We start from the raw sequence: 16,770 nt of genomic DNA, 5'->3' as shown, positions 1-16,770 counted from the left end.
CCTCAGGCAGGGAGCCAGAGGTGAAGGGAGCCCTTAGGCTTTAATACTGTATTGACTTGCCCCGGCTCCTTTCAGAGCTGATAGGAGCCAAGGGCAGTAGGGGGAGCCTCAGTAGGACTGAACAGCCCAGCCCTGCCCACCCTAACAATTGCACTCCCTGCCTGCCAGCCCTCTCAGCACCATGTGACTCGGCTGCATTGTAGGAGTGGGGAGAACGGAGCTGCCCGGTAGGGTGTGTGTGTCGTGGGGGTTTCTGGGTGTCACTGTATGCGTTGTGTGTGCAGCCAGGGGCGGAGTGAGTAGGTGTGTGCAGCCAGGGGCGGAGTGGGTGGGTGGGTGTCGGTGTGCAGCCAGGGGCAGAGTTGGGTGGGTGGGTGTGGGTGTGCAGCCAGGGGCAGAGTTGGGTGAGTGGGTGTAGGTGTCCGACCAGAGGCAGAGTGGTTATGTGGGTGTGCAGCCAGGGGCAGAATTGGGTAGGTGGGTGTGGGTGTGCAGCCAGGGGCAGAGTGGGACTGGGTGGGTGTGGGTGCACAGCCAGGGGGAGAGTGGGTGGGTGTAGATGTCCGGCCAGGGGCAGAGTGGGTATGTGGGTGTGCAGCCAGGGGCAGAGTTGGGTGGGTGTGGATGTGCAGCCAGGGGCAGATTTGGGATGGGTGGGTGTGCAGCCAGGAGCAGAGTGGGAGTGTATGTGTGTTGTGTGTGCAGACAGGGGCAGAGTGGCTGGGTGAGTGGGTGGGTGTGGTTGTACAGCCAGGGGCAGAGTGGGAGGATGGGTGGGTGGGTGTGGGTGTGTAGCCAGGGCAGAGTGGGTGGGTGTGGTTGTGCAGGCAGGGGCTGGGTGGGTGGGTGTATATGTGGACCCAGAGGCAGAGTGCATGGGTGGGTGTGTTTGTGCAGCCAGGGGCAGAGCGGGTGGGTGTGGGTGTGCAGCTGGGACAGAGTGCTTGGGTGAGTGTAGGTGTGCAGGCAGGGGCAGAGTGAGTGGGGGTGCATGTGTGTTTGTAGCATGAGTCCCACACACCCCACCATACACATGCCCCCATACTCCACTCGCAATGCCATACACACATACCCCCACATCCACACCCCCCCCAGAGAGCCCAGGGCGAAACTTAGTAAGTGGCCCTCTGCCCAAAATAATTACCCGCCTCTGGCTTACACAGCCGGCCCCAAAGGGTGAGTGGTGCAAGCTCTCCCTGAAATACTTTGTCATTCATGGCAGGCAATTGGCTAGTATTTATCATAAAAGTGAGCATTTCATGGCACTAAATATGTACAGCTACATTGTGTATTGTCTCACACAGTTGCTACTAAGGTTGTGCAAACTTCTCCCATTGTGCATCTCTCCAAGCTAGCTATACATATTTTGTCACCCTCCTGAATCTGTTATTCCAAATATGATAATTGTGTGAAATTCTGTAATATTTAATATGTCAGTAAACATACAGGGCCTTTTATAAAGCCATAGGTCTCATTTCTAGCTGTAACCTTGTTGATGTCCCAACAGGTAAAAGACTAATACTTAATACTTTTTGCCACTGAATCAAGAAATAATTTTCTACATCTGAAATACTGTCACTCATTTTTGTTGTGAGGTAGTAGATTTTGGAGTCAGCTTCTCACTGAAAGATGCATTAGTGGCACAAACTCGCGGTATTTTTAGAATAATTTCTTTGTTTATAAAATGTACAGAGGTCACACTTTATATGCAGGCAACTCCTCTTCACAAAAACCTCAGCTAAAGTGTAAATTCCCCACTCATCTAATCTATTCTCTTGAGGTTTTTTGTCTCCTGGAATCATACTGCTTAAACACTGTTGGTGTATCTGCACTTTGCACTGCATTGTAGTACAGGGATACCCAAACTATTTTGGGTATTGGAAACAGCATAACCAAGGGAACATGAAATTCTGCCAGACTAATTTACCTTCTTCCTTAAGTTCTCTAATGTCATAATACTTACTATTGCAGTGGAAATTAAGAGTCCCTTTACTAAGTGACTAAAACATCTGTCATGCTAAACTCTCCCAGAAAACCTGGGGAAAGATTTTTTTCTTGTCAAAACACTAGTTTGCAGAAGAATGATGCAAAGAAGGCTGAAGTATTTAATTCCTTTTTTATTTCAGTCTTCATAAATAAAGTCAGCTACCGTATGATGACTGCAGTTGGTAGCAAAGATAAGGAAGAAGACAAACAGCCTAAAGTAGTGGAAGAACAGGTTAGGGATTACTTAGAGAAACTAGATATTTTTCAACTAAGCAGGGTTAGATGCGATACACTCTAAGGCATTGAAAGAATTGCCTGAGGTAATTTAGGGCCATTGGCTATCTTTTTTGAGAACTCATGGAGGTCAGATGAGGTCCTGGATGATTGGGAAAGGGCAAATATAGTGCTCATCTTTAAGAAAGGGAAGAAGGAGGATCGAGGAAACTACAGATAAGTCAATATGACCTCCATAGCTGGAAAGAACATGGAGTAAGTCCTCAAGGAATCTGTTGTCAGTGGTGATGTGTAGGGGGTACATAGGGGTGCACGTGCACCCCCTGAGAGCGCTGGTGCACCCCCTGACCAGCTGCACTTGCTGCTTAGGCAGTGGGCAGAGGCGGCAGGCAGGAACGCTGGTGCCCCCTCTGCAAGTGCTGGCCAGGGAATGGAGTGCTGTTGCACTCCATTGCACTTCTGGAAGTGGCTGCAGCAATCACCCGCAGCAATTGGCCATCTCGCGATCGGCCATGGGGACCACCCCTGGTTGCTGGTGGGGGCACATGCATGCCCCCCCCCCCCCCCCAACTAAGGTGGCCACCAGGTGCCCGTGTCTGTTGTGAATCACCTAAAGGAAAACAAGAATATCTGGAATAATCATCATGGATTGACAAAGAGCAAGTAATGCCTGACCAACCTGATTTCCTTCTCTGATAGTGACAAGTGCTATAAATGACACAATATACCTTGTGGATGTGATATACCTTGACTTTAGCAAGGCCTTCAACACAGTCTCCCACAACATTCTCATTAATAAAATAAGGAATAATAATAAAACAGTATTCAGTGGGTGTGTAAACATGAGACGCTACTGTGCAGTTGTTACTGCACGTTTAGTACTTGTATTAGCTAATACTAAATAAATGCGCAGTAATCAGTAGTGCTAGTGAATGTCTTTTAGGTGACATGGTAGCCTAATAATACTGTGCAGTGGTATATTAGCACTGTCCGTACTGTGACGTGTTACTGCACAGTATTTTTCAGCTACTGAGCAGTCAGCGTCTCATGTAGACACGCCCAGTGAGTAGTCCTTAATGGCTAGATGTCAAGTGGGGTTCCTCAGCGGTCTGTTCTGAGTCTAGTATTGTTTAACATTTTCATTAGTATTATGAATGATGGGTTTGAGTGTACACTTAGCAGATTTGTGGATGACACCAAGTTCGGTGAATTTGCTGACAATTTTGGAGGGTAGGGCTAAGATCCAAAATGAAGTGGATAGACTAGATAAATGGTCTGCAATCCACCAAATGCAATCAAATAAGGACAAGTACAAAGTCCCGCACTTGGAACAGAATAACTGGATGCACAAATACAGGCTATGGAATCATTGGCTAGACTGCAGTACTACAGAGAAGGACCTGGCAGTTACAGTGGACCTTGAGCTGAATATGAACCAACAGTGTAGTGTGCTCTTGTTGCAAAAGAAGACAACAGCTTATTGGGTTGTGTTAACAGGAATATTATTTGCAAAGCAAGGGAAGTAATTCTTCCTCTCTTCAGCACTAGTGAGGCCTTACCTGGAGTACTGTGACCAATTTTGGACGCCACACTTCAAAAAGGATGTGGAAAGATTGGAAAGAATCCAGTGGAGAAGAACAGAACGTATTAGAATTCTGGGAAGCACGGTTTGTGAGGAAAGGCTGCAAAAACTAGGATTATTTAGTCTGCAAAAGAGAAGACTAAAGATGGATTTGATAACAATTTTCAAATATTCTACATACCAGAGGGGCAATTATAAAGAGGTTGGAAAAAGCCTTTTCTCTGTTGCTGTAGGGAACAGGACTAGGAGCAATGGCCTCAAACTGCAGCAGATAAAATTTAGTTTGTAGCCTGTGAAGAACTTTCTCACTACAGGGGTAGATAAGCATTGGAACAAGCTGCATAGAGAAGTTGTAGCATCTCCATCCCTGGAAACCAAGGGATGATGCAGGTACTGCTGTTGGCTTAGACCGCAGTATCGCACTAAGGCTCTCTGTCTCCAGTCTTGATCACACAGAGAGGAAGTGAGGAAGCAGGACAGTGTTTTTCAGCAGAGTTCTCTATCTTTCCAGGAAAATGGTATGGAGATACTGTCAGTTCCTAAGCAGTTTATCTTCTATATTAAATATTGAGTAAATAGACAACAGACTCATTAGCATGAGTGTGAAGCTGTCCATCTTATGTTTTCCATTAATTTTAAGGAACTACAAATCAAAATAATAGATAAGCATCAGTGAAGATCAGTAGGACTTGTCCTCCTAAGTCACTCATAGCTTTTGAAAATCTACCGGTAGCCATTATGTCATGGCTCTAAGACCTTATGCTTTCCTTTTTTCTCTTATTTTATTGCTGTTTTGTTCAATGAAGAGCCATGTACAGTGCAGTCTTGAGTATGCAAAGGTGTTTCGGTGCTTGGAAGTTTCATATTTTGCGGTGTGCTAGCTAACAGGCTTCAGTCTGCAGAGCCAGCATCATAATAATCCAAGGACCAATTTCAACTGTATAGTCCTGTGGCTTGTCAGGAGAAGTCCAGGAGCCAAGGTAGCACCTTGGAGAATGAATACAAAGAAGTCTGGAACTGGGTGAAACTCTTATATGATTAATAGTTTCAACTGGCTGCCAGGAATTTGGCAGGGGGGAAGGTGGCTCTATTAATGGCCACTGCTCTCTCGCTGCCAAATTTCTTGACCCATAGGGAGTGCTGCAGGCCAGATGTAACAGCTCCGCAGGGCAGAGGTGGAGCACCCCTGCTCTATACTCTTCTAAGGCTGTAGTAATTAGAGCATGAGAATTGCACCAACATCCGAACCTGCCTTCCCCCTCCCATGAAATACATAATCCACTGTAAAGCTTTTCAAGCCATACACTTAAATAAGATTACATTTTCTTCTTTTTCCCTCAGTAACAATTTTCAGCATTTAAGATGGAACATGTCACTCATCAGACAATGATCTGAGTCTCCTTTATCTGACTCCTCCAAGCCTAACAGCAATATTTTAGTCAGTTCACGGCAGAGTCATTCAGTTCTCACTGCAGCTCTCTATTTTGGGATGCCATTGTTAAAGTTTGTGGGTCAGCTGCACCAGAGTGCTCCTTGTCTCACTATGGGCCCTTCTCTAAGGGATAAGCCTGTTTTTATTCTCATCTCAGACTGCAATCCTGAAATTCCTGCCACATCTGATGGAACCACAAGGTTACCAGCACCGGTTTCCCAACAGCATTGCTTCTATCTAATCCTCCTTTTAGCATCTTCTTCAGGAACTGAGACCAACAACTTGTTCAGAACAGGGTATAATTTATTTATCCATGGATTTTTCTTGTAGTTTGGCTGAAAGTGTCTGCAGTATATGATGTTATACCCTGGCTACCTGCTATACTTGAATTTGTGAGGAAAGCATTGTCTTGACAAGAACTAACAGTTCCTCGGTATTGTGAGCATGTGCTGTATATTGGGCCACTCACCAACAGAATCTCTCTTGTGTCTAACCTAGTCTTGAGTTCAGGATCCAAACTAGGGAGCACTTTGGCAAACATGTCTTGCTGTCCTAAATTATGGCTCCTTTAGAAAATTCCTTGTATCAGCTAGGATATGGCATACACTCAGCATTAATTCTCCAACTGGAAAACCAGTGAAGATAGCAGTAGAACTAATGGGAAGTTCTTCACCACAATGGGTTTCGATTGGAGAATGCCAATCTGGCAAATCCAGAACTTTCTGCAGAGATGGTTTGGTTTCAATGGAAAAAAAACTTTCAGGGTCACCATCACTGGTCACCATCTGCTGGGTTTCTTGCCAGCTTATCTGTCTGGCTCATTGGCATTCTTGGCTTCCAAGCCTCCAGCTGATGGGGATCTGAGAGTCTGGAAGTCCTGGGAATGCCAGCTGTCACATTGGAGGGGGTTTCAAAATCCACAGGTCTGGGTAGTCAGCCCCAGTATTTCCCCTGGGATGCCAGTCTGAGGGGAAAGGAGTCCAGGAGAGCTGGTTGTACTTTAAAGAAACCTTACTGAGGGCACAGGAAAAAACCATCCCAATGTGCAGGAAGACTAGCAAATGTTGCAAGCAACCAGCTGGGCTTAGCAGAGAACTCTTTGGTAATCTTAAACACAAAAAGGAAGCTTACAAGAAGTGGAAACTTAGACAAGCAGCTTGGGAGGAATATAAGAATACTGCTCAGGCATGCAGGGATGAAGTCAGAAAGGCCAAAGCAAAATTGGAGTTGCAGCTGGCAAGGGATGTGAAGGATTTCTACAAGTATGTTATCAATAAGAGGAAGGTCAGGGACAGTGTGGGTCCCTTACTGAATGGGGGAGGCAACCTAGTGACAGATGATGAGGAACAGGCTGAAGTGCTCAATGCCTTTTTATCTCAGTCTTCACAGGCAAGGACAGCTCCCTAGAATGCTACACCGGGCAGCACAGTTTGGGGAGGAGGTGAGCAGCCCTCAGTGATGAAAGAACAGGTTGGGGACTATTTAAAAAAGCTGGGTGTGTACAAGTCTGTAGGGCTGGATGGAGTGTGTCTGAGGGTGCTGACAGGGTTGACTGATGTGACTGCAGAACCACTGGCCATTATCTTTGAAAACGTGTGGCGATTGGGAGAGGTCCCATATGATTGGAAAAGGGCAGACATAGTGCCCATCTTTAAGAAAGGGAAGAAGGATCCAGGGAACTACAGAACAGCCAGCCTCACCTCAGTCCCCAGTTAGGATGAATTCACCAAGAGCAAGTCATGACTGAGCTACCTGATTGCCTTCATGATGAAATAACTGGCTTTGCGGATGTAGGGAAAGCAGTGGACATAATATACCTTGACTTTAGTAAGGCTTTTGATGCTGTTTCCCACAGCATTGTTGCAAGCAAGCTGAGGAAGTATGGGTTGGATGAATGGACTGTAAAGTGGATAGAAAGCTGGCTGGATCGATAGGCTCAATGGGTAGTAATCAAGTGGAGTGCGCCAGGGGTCAGTCTTGGGGCCAGTTTTGTTCAATATCTTCATTAACAATCTGGAAGATGGGGTGGGGAATGCACCCTCAGTAAGTTCACAGGTAACACCAAGCTGGGGGAAGTAGTAGATATGCTGGAGAGTAGGGCTAGGATTCAAAGAGCACTAGACAAATTGGAGGATTGGGCCGAAAGAAACCTCACGAGGTTCAGTAAGGATAAGTGCAAAGTCCTACACTTAGGATGGAAGAATCCCATGCACCGGTACAGCAGCATTGCCAGTGGACCAAGGGAAGTGATTCTTCCCCTCTATTCAGCACTGGTGAGGCCACATCTGGAGTAGTGTGTGCAGTTTTGGGCCCCCCACTATAGAAAGGATGTGGATAAGTTGGAGAGAGTCCAGCGGAGGCAATGAAAATGATCTTGAGGCTGGGGCACATGATTTATGAGGAGAGGCTGAGGGAACTGGGTTTATTTAGTCTGCAGAAGAGAAAACTGAGGGGGGATTTAATAGCAGCCTTCAACTACCTGAAGAGGGGTTTAAAAGAGGATGGAGCTGGGCTGTCTCAGTGGTGGCAGGTGACAGAACAAGGAGCAGTGGTCTCAAGTTGTAGCAAGGGCAGTTTAACCTGGACATTAGGAAAAACTTTCTCACTATGAGGGGGGTGAAGCACTGGAACAGGTTATGTAGAGAGGTGGTGGAATCTGCAGCTTTGGAGGTTTTTAAGGCCCAGCTCGACAAAACCCTGATTGGGATGATCTAGTTGGGGCAGGTCCTGCTTTGAGCAGGGGTTGGACTAGATGGCCTCCTGAGGTCCCTTCCAGCCCTCATTTTCAATGATTCTATGTAGAGGCTTGTGTAATATTTTAAAAGGGAAAACATTTTTAACACAGTTGTTTCAAGTGAGAGAGAACCAACCCCCCTTCCCCCACATGCATACACACAGGAAAATGAGAAGAAAGTTAATTTTATTCTAAATCTCACTTAGTTTGAGAAGTCAAGATTTTGCCTGTGGTTATTGCAAGTCTAAAGTAAAATAGCTTGGATTTTTAAAACAATTGGATGGGAATAAAAATGTTATGGATTACATCCAAATTTAATGAAATCATCACTTACTCAGCTAAAATTTTGAGTCACTTAATGGGAAGCTTGCCAGCTACGTAGGAAAGTGCACATGTTCAAAAGAAGGCCAAAATAATAAAGAGAAAGAGGATTTGGCCTTCAGAAAAAAGTTAGACTTTCACAGCCACCACCCAACAATCATAATGGGGCTCACTTGACTTGGTATAATTCTGGGCTCACGCTCTCATGAATACAGGCTTTTGAACAGTTTCTTCAGTGCAGTAGGCATAGACAAGCTTTTGTTCCACGTCAGGCATGCATGCCTTCTCTTTATGCCTATTTATACATTTTTCAATAAATATAGTTATGTTAATCATCACCAGAAAATCCTACTAGATGTTAACGTTTCAGTTCCTTCATGGTCTATTCTCCTTACCATCTCACTTTCACGGACTCTGCCAAATAATGACAGCATAAAATATTTTCAACATAACATACCTAATGTTTCTGAAATATCAATGAATACTCAGTAATTTGGGACTGTAAGCCATGGGGGATGAAAGATGTATTCATTTGAAAAGATAGAGGATAAGGAAAGTGAAGTGATGTGCAGTAGGGAGGGGAGGGGGTAAAAAATGGCCACCATAGAATATGTTTGCATGGTTACTTAGTTTAGGTCGTTTAGCACCAGATCTGGATATGTTCTGTAGGTGTCTAAAAGGAATTCAGGTAAAAGTGGCCTCAGTTTCAGACAGCTTGTATTGCCCCTGCTCACAATGCTCAGTGACTCTCTCCTATATTTTGGTCTTCAAAGATCCGAAGGCCTCTAGGTTGGAGTTTTGAGAACGCTCAGAAATGGTCTAGTTCAATAACTAAAAATGATCCAGCTCAGTAACTGAGGCACCCAACTCCCGCCCTAGCTCTGTTGAAATCCAGATTAAGTACCTCCCTAGCATCAAGTCTCCAGAAGGATCTGACCTGTTAGTCATGCTCAGAGCACACCTGACTCGCATCAGCAACATCGAGTGCAGCTCAACGTTGACAATGGTGGAGCCCAAAGAAAGTGCGAGACCTGTGTTTTAAGTCTTCCTCAGGCTGGAGAGACTCAAACCCACATCGCTTGTCCTAACCATCAGGTTACAGACTAGTCTGGATGGGAGCATCCTCAAGTCTTGCAGTTGAAGCTGGGAAACTGAGCATCCAAGAATGGAAGACTCATGAGGCCAACAGGAAAATAAGTAAGAGAGCAGGATTCAGTAGCCTAATAGTTTGGGCACTCAGTGGAGGAAAGGGGAAGATCTGGGTTCTGGTCCCTGCTGCCAGGCTCTTTGCTGCTTTTAATGGACAGCCATCTAGCATAAAACACACAACCAGTGCTAGGAGTTCTGCTTTGGAGCCTGTTGTTAGGATTTTCTCCTGGGAAGTGAGAGATGTGGGTTTGAATCCTTGCAGGCTATGGTGATCAACATCCTGAGCAAGCATTCTGTCCATTAAGTTACTATGGGAAAAGTGGTCATTGCCAACACCAGTCAGTTAGATGCCTGAACTCAGAAGAGGTTCAAAGGATTCTGGATCCTAGCAGAGCACAAATGCTCAAAGGAGACCCTGTTTCCTATAGGCTACATCTCCACATACTCTGTATGCACTTAAACCTAGTAGTGCAAGAGTGATGTTTTAGACATGTTTGTCTAGAAATTAAGTGATAGGCAAAACCGTCTTAGGTTGGTATCTTTTATTGGAACAACTATGCAGTTGGACTAAAATTAGACAAGCTTTATCCTGATGAAGAATGTCTTATATTCAAAAGCTGATCTCACTGTATCCCAACGACATAGTTGGTTCAATAAAAGATATTACCCTAAGAAGTTTTTAAACCTGGTCAAATTGGAATGCTTTCTTGAGTCAAGGTGCCTAAGTTTTAACATTGTAATGCCTAAGTGTGAGTACTTTCATGACCAAATTACATCTGGCCCTTAGCAATTAAGGGTCTACTTATGTTGCTTTATTATGCGTAAAAGGTAAGAGTTAATTACTATTGATTTATTTTTTGTGAGTTTTAAGAAATGAATTTTCAAAGGGATTTTAAAGAGGAGAGCTAAAACCAGAGCAGATATGGTGAACATAACTTTTTTCAGCTGACATTAAGTGTTTAATTTAATAAGACAGTTACATAGAAAGACATCTTTAGATTAAGTGAAGGGCATTACTACAATGCTGGTTGGACTTTTTGGAGAAACAGAAAAGGCCAGTGCAAAAAAGAGACAAGCAGAATTTAGAGAAGCAGAACCCATGAGTTTAGATCAAGCAGTCTCTGGAGGGTTTTTAAATAGGCAATCAAAATGAATGAGGAACCAATAGAAATGTTTAAGTATATGGGAGCCTTGAACTGCACATTTTATCAGTCTAAACAAAAACCAGGGAGCAACTTTCTGTGCATGCTGGAGTCTTGTCTTTACAATTCAAATTACGGATAGTAATAGGGCAAGACATTAAAATGAGTATGGTGCGAACAGCTTAAGCGTAAGTTAATATTTCACTAGCAGTAGACTGAAGTAGACAATGTTGTAGAGTTATTAGGCAAAACTTTAAAAAATGGAAGACATCAGAGGAGGTTTCAGGATCTATAAATATAATAAACAATCTAAAATGCAGAGTCAGATTTTCAACTGGCATAAACTGGCACAACTCCACTGAGGATTTGCTGGTGTTTAACAAGAATCTCTTGAGACTGGGTAATGAGGAATAGCTCCTTCCAGTATGAAACCTTTGAGATTTAGGGACTGGGCAAAATCAAATATAGCTTTAACAAATGTGTTACGCCATTAATACATTGAGTCATTATCAGATGATTAATAATTGATCAAGATCTGGAAAAGCAAATTTTCCCTGAATGAGTAGAAAGGAAATTAATTGTTTTATAAGAGATTTGAACCAAATGCTGACAGTTATTATGTTAAGCAGAAGACGTTTGCCATATGGTCTCAAGCAAATGTCTTGAAGTCTGACACTTAGATATGTTACTTTAATAGTCTGGGCTATCCAGTTAAGTTCTCATAAATCATAGTAAAATATTAGCATTTAGATTCTTAACAGTCTAATTATCCCACACACAGTCTTGTGTATCTGTCATTGGTCTCTTAAGTCCATACAATAGGTAGCTCCAATCTAGCTGAGATTTTTCTATTGTGGTTTGATTAATGATCAGTGGTCATGTTTGGTTTGTTCTGGAACCTGTTTTTAAGGCCTTGTAAGACGTTTCCCTTATTTAAAATTTTACCAAACTTATTCAGGCAAGAAATGCCAAACTGTAGGGCTGAGAATTGCAGCAATTGGACGTTTCTATATTGATGTAAAACGTCTCTCAGATGTGCCCCACTTTCATTTTTCTGGTGTTTCAGGTTTCAAAGAGTATTTTTAAATTGCACACATTATAAATATTAAATAATGTTTCCTTTATTTTTTCTTTCAAATTATTAATTGCTTATAAACTGAATATTATTCATTTTTATTTAAAAAGTACCAAATCTCTTTCACAGCATAATGATTTCCACTTTTTTTTTTCTTTTTGACATACAAGAACAATCTGAGCAATTAGCAATGGGTACATTAAGCAGCATCAGGCAAAGAAGTATTATGCAACATATTTTTTGTTTTCTATATGCAAGTTCTAATTAAGATGTTAAAGCTGTATGTACTTAACCTTCTTTAACTGTATTTTAGCACTTGTAAAAAGAACAATGGAATCTCTGCAACAAATCAAAGCCTTAGAAGTGCCACTGAAGGTATGGAAAATTGTGAATTGAATTACATTTATGCTAGTGATTCCATCATATTGGCTCCTGTAGGGTATAGTCAATCACTTTTAGTGCCACCAATGCTGAATAGAGTAACACTATCATCTCCCATGTCTTGCATCTAATACTGCTGTTGATGCTTCCCAAAATTGCATTCATCTCTCTCTCTCTTTTTTAGCCGCATCACATGGCTTACTCGTGTTGTTTGTGACCTATCAAAACCCCAAGATCCTTTTCCATAGTGCTGCCACCAAGTCTCTTATCGCTCATTTCATAATTGTTTTTAATTATTCTTTTCTACTTTTAGTACATTGCAGTAATTGCTTATAAATAAGTTTAAAAGTATATTAAAGTTACAAAGTTCATAAGTGAAAATTTCATAACTATAACTGAAATATTGGGAAATGCCAGAGATCAGCAAGCCCCAGCACAGTTACTTAAGTTACCCGTTATAATGCAAAAACAAGAGAGTTGGGATTTGGAGAGTCAATGAAATTGAAAGTTAAGTTTATAATTGGTAAATAGATTATAATAGAATTATAATAGAATTTAGAAGGGCAGGTACTTACCCAGATAATGAGAACAACTGGTTACAAAAGTGTAGGGTATAAATCATGTTCAGGGCATAAACTTACTGCTAGCTGGCAGATGTTAAGAAAATGTCCATGTAAGCAAAATGTTCCACACCTGCCAACTACAGTTTATTCCACCTGTCTCTAAAGTATCTGGGAATAGACATTTTCAGAGACAAGACATTGGACTAGACAGACTTTTGACCTGATCAAATACAGCAAATTCTAGAATAGAATTGCAAATTCCAGGGTTAATGACTAGTAACGTCTCAACTGGTGAAAGAAAATCAATCTTTGGACAAGAGTATAGTCAGTATATACTATTCATTGCAACAACCTATTTAAAATCAATAGGGATCGCTGGGTTTTTAAAAGATTAGGAGTATTTGATGATCAAGGATAAATAACATCTACAGATATATGGAGGAGATTGATTATCTATATTTTACACAAACCTTCTGTGGAGATCAGGAAGACATTTTTCTCCATGCAGAATGCATATTTGGCTGTATGCATTCTGAAGGTATTTCACCCTCACCTGAATCATCGGATATGGATCAGTGGCAATGGCCAGATATTGAATTTGATGGTGGATTCAGTAGAGTAAATTCTGGGTTCATTAAAACAAGAATCTGTGTTGTTGTTAAGATTTGTTTTTATCTCCTCATATAATGAGGATAATGCTCCTGGGATTGGCAAGATGAAGATGATTAACGGTAAAATTTTTGTAAAATGCCTCTGCTCTGCTTCTGCGCATACCTAACTTCTACTTCATAGTTATCCAAATGCTCTTTTAATATGAATATTATCCATTTAATACGGAGAAGGAAGTGTCACTGAACTACAGCACATGCATTCATAGTGGAGAGAGACTCCTTTTTTTTTTTTTTGCTGAGAGAAAGGATGCCTTATCTTTGAAGTGGCTTTTTTCCAAAATGTACAGTCCCTGTTACTGAGGCAGCTTTCATGTCGGAAAACCTTTATTCCTGGAACAGAGAACTAGTGATTGCAAATTAAATTTAAAAAAGAAAAATACATGATAAAAGCACAGTATATTTATGATATTGTTGCCAATGTTGTAACACTGTAAACACTGTAGTATTGGCATCTGCTTTGAATAGGGCTATAAAACAGTGTAAGGACTGTTTTGGTTTGGGGCATTTGCACATTAAGGGACTTTCTTTAGTCCAGTGAAACATATGAGCATGTCCAAAGGAAAAGGATAGCCCGAAAGGTTATAGCATTTTAGTTAGGAATTAATTACAGCAGTAATTAAACAAGTTACAGCGGTTTGAGATATTTCAGATGAGTTAGGCTTATAGCCTCAATTTTTATCAGCATCTAATAGGAAAAGCAATAGCAATAATAATCTTGCTATATGTGATTGACCTGTTTGTTTTTAAATCTTATTGACAGGTCCCCTTGAAAGTGATTCTCACCACTGGAAAATCATGGGGATGTATGACAGAATTACAGGAGATGTAAACCAGCCATCAGGGACGGTATGCAATACCCGCACACCTCATTGGCCTGTGCTGATTCCTCACTGAATCACTAGGCAACAGCTCTGCAGGATCTTTCATAAGCACCTAATACTCTGCATGTGAATTTTTTTTTCTTCATTTTGTCTGTAGCCCTAGGCAACAGCAGTAAGATAAAACTGGATTTTACCAGTTCATTGTGATTCTTTTAGCCAAGGTAACCAGCAGGGAGCTGCTTTTGTTCAGAGCTAAATTACTACATGTAAGAAATGAAGCAAGACAATATTAACCCTTCAGGGAGCATAACATTCATCTAATTCATAGACACAGGCTTAACATTAAATATTTTGTCAGATGCTTCTATGAGTGCAGGATAACTGAAAATCCTGCCAACGATACAGTTTTAAATATATCAGTAGTTGCTCTGCCGTTACGTTCAGCATTCTAGCTGATAATGTTTGAGTAAGGTGTCCGTTTGCTTCTTACAAGGTTTCTTACAGGCCCCGAACGTGCAAATGTCCAAAGACGAAAACGTTTATAACGTATTGATGACATCTTCCACAGATCTAGGAAAGCTTTCTTCAGAAGCAAATTATTTTTCAACCTTTAACTGTCTGTAAGTGTTTTAATAAGAACAAATAGACAGATATTGGATGCTTTAAGACTTTTTTGAAAACCCTGTTTCTGGTTAGGCATGGTTATCTTTAAACTCAAGTTATATGCAGTAAACCAGTCATATGCTAGGGTGTTAATGGGGACTGTAACAGGCATATTTGCCTAATGTATTATTTAAGCTACAGATATATTGATAAGTATTTGTTTATCATAAAGTCTATTTATGGTTTAAAGTCGTGTGGTTTTATGGTTTAAAGTAAGTTTGACTTGTTTTTATGTTTTAATGTTTTGTTATTGATATTTTGGCTTTATTTGGGTCCTGTTCAATAAATGAGAAGTTTATTGCAGCATTACTTAAAGCCTTGTCCCTCTTTATTCTTCTGGGAGCTACAGGTATCTCCAAGCCCCTCTAACATAACTGGAAATTGAGGACATATATGGAGTCTTCCAAGATATGCTTAGTACTTTACAGAATTTGGCCTCAAATGACTGAAGCTTCAGTACAATCGTTTCAGCTTTAGACCCCTTGTTTTGGTAGCTGTTTTACGTTGTATCATTAAAATTAAACCATTTTGCACAGCGCAGAAAGATCAAACTGTGATGCATAGTAAGCTGTTCATTTTCATTTTTATCTTGCTACATATTAATCATGCTTAACTTGTCAGCCAAAATGAGTCAGTTGTTGTTTCTAAAAACTGATTCTAGCAGTTTTAAAATTAGCAGCTGGCATGTACACAATGTTAGAGCCTTCCACACTGTAATTATGGGCCACATCCTTGGCTGAGGTAAATCAGCACGGCTCCGCTGACTTTTATGGTCCTTTGCCAGTTTACACAGGCTGAGGATCTGGCTCTTTATTTTCAACAGCAAGAAAGAAGTTGTGCCAATTTTCTTCTCCTTTGTGCTGGTTACAGATTGATTATTTTTATATACATTTGATATGCAGTACAACTTTACATGATGCACTATGAATGAATTGTCAAACATTCAATTGGTAATAGAGCAGCAAGGTCTGTTTCAGTTAAAGTTCTCTAGGTCTTCCAGTGCATCTCCAGTTAACTCTGTATGCCATTTTTGGCATCCTCACAGCACAATGCAATGCCACATGTAGTTATTTGAGCTCTTTTGGGGGCTAGAAGCTGTATTGTCCCATTGGTGTGGCATATTCTGCCCAAGCTAATAGAACCTACTTCTTAGGGCAGCTAATTAGCATGGGGAACCATGGAATCATAGAGAAGTTGGGCTGGAAAGGACCTCCACAGGCCACCTAGTCCAGCCCCCTGCCTGAGCCAGGATCATCCTATCCAAACCATCCTATACAAATGTTCTGTGCTAACACAGGTCTGCTGCTTCTAATGCCCAGCTAACTTTAAGAGCTTGCACTCTCTGTGGTATTGCCATACAGATATATCCTTGGGAAGCACATTTTTGAGCTAGGTTCTATGTCACTGCTGGAGTTGTTAATACCAGGCATACTCTAGATCTTAACAAAAAATCAGTGATTGCATTTAAAACTATTAAATCAAGCATTAAGGGCCACTTCTATGTTGGCAGAGCCTTGCATAAACATACAGCTCCACTGATTTCAATGAATCACCTGTAGATGCAGCCCCCCAGCCCTGTAGAACAAATTGCAGGCTGAAGAGCAAAGTTTGTGCTATAGAGAAGTCAGGGAACACACAGATTACAGGTTCATGTACAGCTTTTCACTCCACCTGTTCTTATATTTAAATGCAACCCCTTGGTTCATAATTGAAAGCTATTCTTCAAGTCCTACAATTTAGTTGTTACCCTTTGGCACAGAAACTGTTAGCCAAATTTCAGGCTACTATGATGTCTCCATTAGGAGGAAATATTGATGGCAGAATCAGGAACTTCCATGCTGCATTCTTGTTTTATTTACCAAAGTGTACAAAGGCCTGTTTCCCTGAGCCCAGCACAAACCAAACAGCAGAAGACCATTTCTTTGCTCACAGCCTCAAGCTCCTTGCTAGCCAGCAATTATCCTGAAAGCTCTTTTATAGCTTGGCTGTTCTTCTGGTTCAGGCTGTCTGAGGCTT

General features: G+C 41.7%; 1 protein-coding gene across 8 annotated transcripts in view; it reads left to right on the top strand.

The window, feature by feature from the left end:
• The window catches only part of HAUS3 (HAUS augmin like complex subunit 3), a 250,406-nt gene extending 235,343 nt beyond the window's left edge, over positions 1-15,063 (top strand). For 7 of the 8 annotated variants that reach the window (XM_059721496.1, XM_059721499.1, XM_059721500.1 and 4 more), the window contains 2 exons: positions 11,969-12,030; positions 14,031-15,063. In XM_059721496.1, coding sequence (XP_059577479.1) covers positions 11,969-12,030; positions 14,031-14,099 — 131 coding nt within the window. In that variant the 3' untranslated portion in view covers positions 14,100-15,063. Of the gene's footprint in view, positions 1-11,968; positions 12,031-14,030 lie in introns of those variants that run through there. The other variant, XR_009459687.1, reaches the window with a different exon arrangement.
• Positions 15,064-16,770: the final 1,707 nt, after the last annotated feature.

Source organism: Alligator mississippiensis, chromosome 2, assembly GCF_030867095.1.
Source record: "Alligator mississippiensis isolate rAllMis1 chromosome 2, rAllMis1, whole genome shotgun sequence".
Taxonomy (NCBI): Eukaryota; Metazoa; Chordata; order Crocodylia; family Alligatoridae; genus Alligator; species Alligator mississippiensis.
This window is presented reverse-complemented; position numbering and strand designations above follow the sequence as displayed.